Genomic DNA, 3,577 nt, shown 5'->3' with positions numbered 1-3,577 from the left:
CTTGTGCGGGTGGCACATAAAAGACACCATTTCGAGCGTGGCCGTTTTCGTGCGGGTGACACGTAAAAGCACCCACTACACTCTCTGAGTGGTTGGCGTTAGGAAGGGCATCCAGCTGTAGAAACTCTGCCAAATCAGACTGGAGCCTGGTGTTGCCATCCGGTTTCACCAGTCCTCAGTCAAATCGTCCAACCCATGCTAGCATGGAAAGCGGACGTTAAACGATGATGATGATGTAATAAGTAACATTCCCACACATTCAAGCATACACAGGTGTGTGTTGTGTATATATCTTGCACTGATGTATTCTATTACTTGTTTCACTTATTTGACTGTGGCCATACTGGAGCACCACTTTTAGTCAAACAAATCGACCTCAGGACTTATTCTTTGTAAGCCTAGTACTTATTCTATCGGTCTCTTTTGCCAAACCACTAAGTTACGGGTACATAAACATACCAACATCAGTTGTCAAGTGACGGTGGAGGGAACAAACACATGCATACACACACACACACACGCACACATATATATATACATACATACATACACATACAACAGGTTTCTTTCAGTGTCCATCTACCAAATCCACTCACAAGGCTTTGGTCGACCTTGGGCTATAGTAGAAGACACCTACCCAAAGTGCCATTCAGTGGGACTGAACCTGGCACCATGTGGTTGGGAAGCACGGCCATGCCTGCACTTGATAAAAAATGTGGACATCAAAAAAATTGAAAACCCAACACTCCTCAACCACAGTTCCTTGTGTATTTTTTCTGCACGATTCTTCAGATGATCTTTCTTCACTCAGTGCCACAAATATTGTAAATCAGTGATCAGCCCATTAAAAACCTGCAAGTGACAAATGGTTGTCAAAAGCTAAAGTAGGGTATGTAGCCTGGTTTTGATGATCAGGCAAAGAGTATAAAGAAATAATTTATCAATATTAAAAATTTTAATTGTTTTTTATAATTTATCTAATTTCTTAATTGCATTTTTAGGGAAACAAGACCATTCCACAGATAAAAATGCCAAGCTAATTCGACGGCATACCATCATGGTATGCGAGTCTCCAACTGAAGCAAAAACTTCACCAATATTTGAAACCCTTCAAATGATCAGTGAATTAGAAGAGTCTCCCGACGATGGAAATCTTGTAAAAAGCCTCAGCAGTTCTGAAAACATTTCAAGATCTGCTGGAAATTCCCCAACGACTAGTGACCGGAATCTACACGTAGATCATTCTACGAAATCAAACGTAATGCATGTAAGTTGGACTAGTTCGTCTACTCACACCAAAGAGCACCAACGTAGCTTACCATACAAAGATTATCATCCACTGTCTGTAAGTAAACAATCCCTCTTCTTGCACGCCTTCCTTCAACCATATTTTCTTTAGAGTCAGTTATTGATAATTCTGGGCAATGGGAAGGGAGACGACCCCGAAATATCTGGTTTTGAGGGCACAGACAACGCACAAAGGATTAGATTTATACAACCAAACTCAGCAATGCTTGTTAACCCTGGTGAATGACTTTCTCTTTTGGAAATGGTACTGCTTGTATGACGGTGACACTCATTTACAACTATTATGCATTGTCATGACAAGGAGATACAAACACATACAAATGATGGGCTTCTTTCAGTTTCTGCCTGTCAAATTCACTCACAAGACTTTGGTTGGCCTAGGGCTATAGTAGGAGACACTTGCCCAAGGCCATCACAGTGGAACTGAACCTGAAACCATGTGGTTGGGAAGCAAACTTCTCAACCACATTTGTCTATGTCCTGTTTATTCTTGGCAAAAGTGCAAACTTGGAAGAGAACCAAATCCTCTTTGGAAAATGAGCATAACCTCATTATAGGTGTTTGCTAGTTGAAGGACCACATTAAAGGGAATTTGTACAGACTTATAGCAAAGATAATCAATCAAATGCTTAAGAATAAGAATGTTTATTTCAGACTGTTCTGAGAACAAACTTCATAGCCTATCATGCAGCAGCTGGTTCTGTGAAGTGCTTCTTAGATGTACCGAAGTGAAACCATTCCCAAAGTTTGCTTAATATGACAAGATTTAAAAATATAGCTGTGCCCTTCTCCTTGTTCTGCACCTCACTTTCAGTGCTAAATCTTTTTAACATTCTCCAATGTTTCTTTGCACAATCTTTCCTTAGACAAATAACTCCTCTCTTGAAATCTCATTTGATTATGTGAAACTTCCAGAACCGTAATGTTCAACTTGTTCCCCAACAAGCTTTCTGCCAATTCAATAAAAATGGTTATCACCTGCATCCTAAATAAGAAGCTAGAATGTGTATAAATAGATGACCATTCTATAAAATGGTCTTTTATTTATGATCTGTATTGATGTAAATTGATTGAAAATTAACTTTATCAGCTTGTTTGAATGTCTTGTCAAAATTATTTTATCAACCTGAACTTCTCCACAACTAGGCCTACCTCGTGTGAGAGTGTTTTAAAATTTTTGTTAATCAGTGTGTCTCTTTATTTGTGTGCTTTTGTGGGTGAATATGTTTGTGTGTGTAAAATTTTATTCATTCACTGTCACCTCTTCAACATTTATTTCTTTAATAAATTATCTTTTGATCAAGGAATTCGATGAATCTGAGTTGGAAATAGTAAGTAGTTGTTTTGGAGAAGTTAATGATTTTACTCAAGTTTTTACTAAACCTACTTACGTCCTCGATCACTTTGTGATTTTCCATATAACCTCTCCTTTTTCTTTTCCTTCCCTTTTTCTGGTACAATTTCCTGCTTGGTTCTGTTTACAAACAGAAATGTTTGTTTTGTCTTTCATTTGACTAATATAATCTTCACTTGATACTTATTTTTCTGTTGGATTTTTAATGATTTCACAGTTTGTGTTTTTTATTAACATTTGTTGTTTTAGATTCAGTGGCTTAGTTATTAGGGTATATACCCCCACAATGCAGACATATTTCCTGCACAGATATTGTCACCAATTCCTAAGAATTATGGAAGACGTTTGTATTCAAATTATTTATTCAGCTACGAAATATTTCTTCAAATTTGCTCTACCTTATCAAACCAGGGCAACTGGTTGAAAGTCTTAAATGAAATGCATTCATAGGGGTTAAATCTAGAAAGTTTAGTAACTGATCCACTTCCCCATGTTTTACGTATCTAATCTCTGTATCGAACTACACCCACATTATGTGGGCTCATTGTCTTAAAAAATAAAATGTTATCACTTGATCACCACAGCTGTTACAGCCCAAGGCAGTGGTCCTCAGCCATCTTTTCCCCCTGTGGACCCTTTCTGATTCCTATTTCACTCAGCTGAACCCTCTTAGCCTTTCCATGTTTAAAAGATCCTTTTTTTCTCATTAAATTTTATTAGGATTTGTATTCTTGTATTCTTTTACTTGTTTCAGTCATTTGACTGTGGCCATGCTGGAGCACCACCCATTAGTTGAATAAATCAACCTCTGGACTTATTCTTTGCAAGCCTAGTACTTATTCTGTCAGTATTTTTTGCCGAACCACTAAGTTACAAAGACGTAATCAGATGTACATCGGTTGTCAAGCAATGGTG

The 3,577-nt window shown here is 37.7% G+C and overlaps 1 protein-coding gene across 1 annotated transcript in view; it reads left to right on the top strand.

Moving 5' to 3' along the window:
• LOC106878400 (protein spire homolog 1) overlaps positions 1-3,577 on the top strand; it is an 81,071-nt gene that overhangs the window by 71,078 nt on the left and 6,416 nt on the right. Inside the window, exons 12-13 of the mRNA XM_014927596.2 lie at positions 1,002-1,345; positions 2,613-2,639. Of these exons, the coding sequence (XP_014783082.2) occupies positions 1,002-1,345; positions 2,613-2,639 (371 nt within the window). The remainder of the gene's footprint in view (positions 1-1,001; positions 1,346-2,612; positions 2,640-3,577) is intronic.

This window comes from Octopus bimaculoides, chromosome 17 (assembly GCF_001194135.2).
Source record: "Octopus bimaculoides isolate UCB-OBI-ISO-001 chromosome 17, ASM119413v2, whole genome shotgun sequence".
In the NCBI taxonomy this organism is placed as follows: Eukaryota; Metazoa; Mollusca; class Cephalopoda; order Octopoda; family Octopodidae; genus Octopus; species Octopus bimaculoides.
Note: the sequence above shows the minus strand (reverse complement) of the source record. Positions and strands in the feature narration are given on the sequence as shown.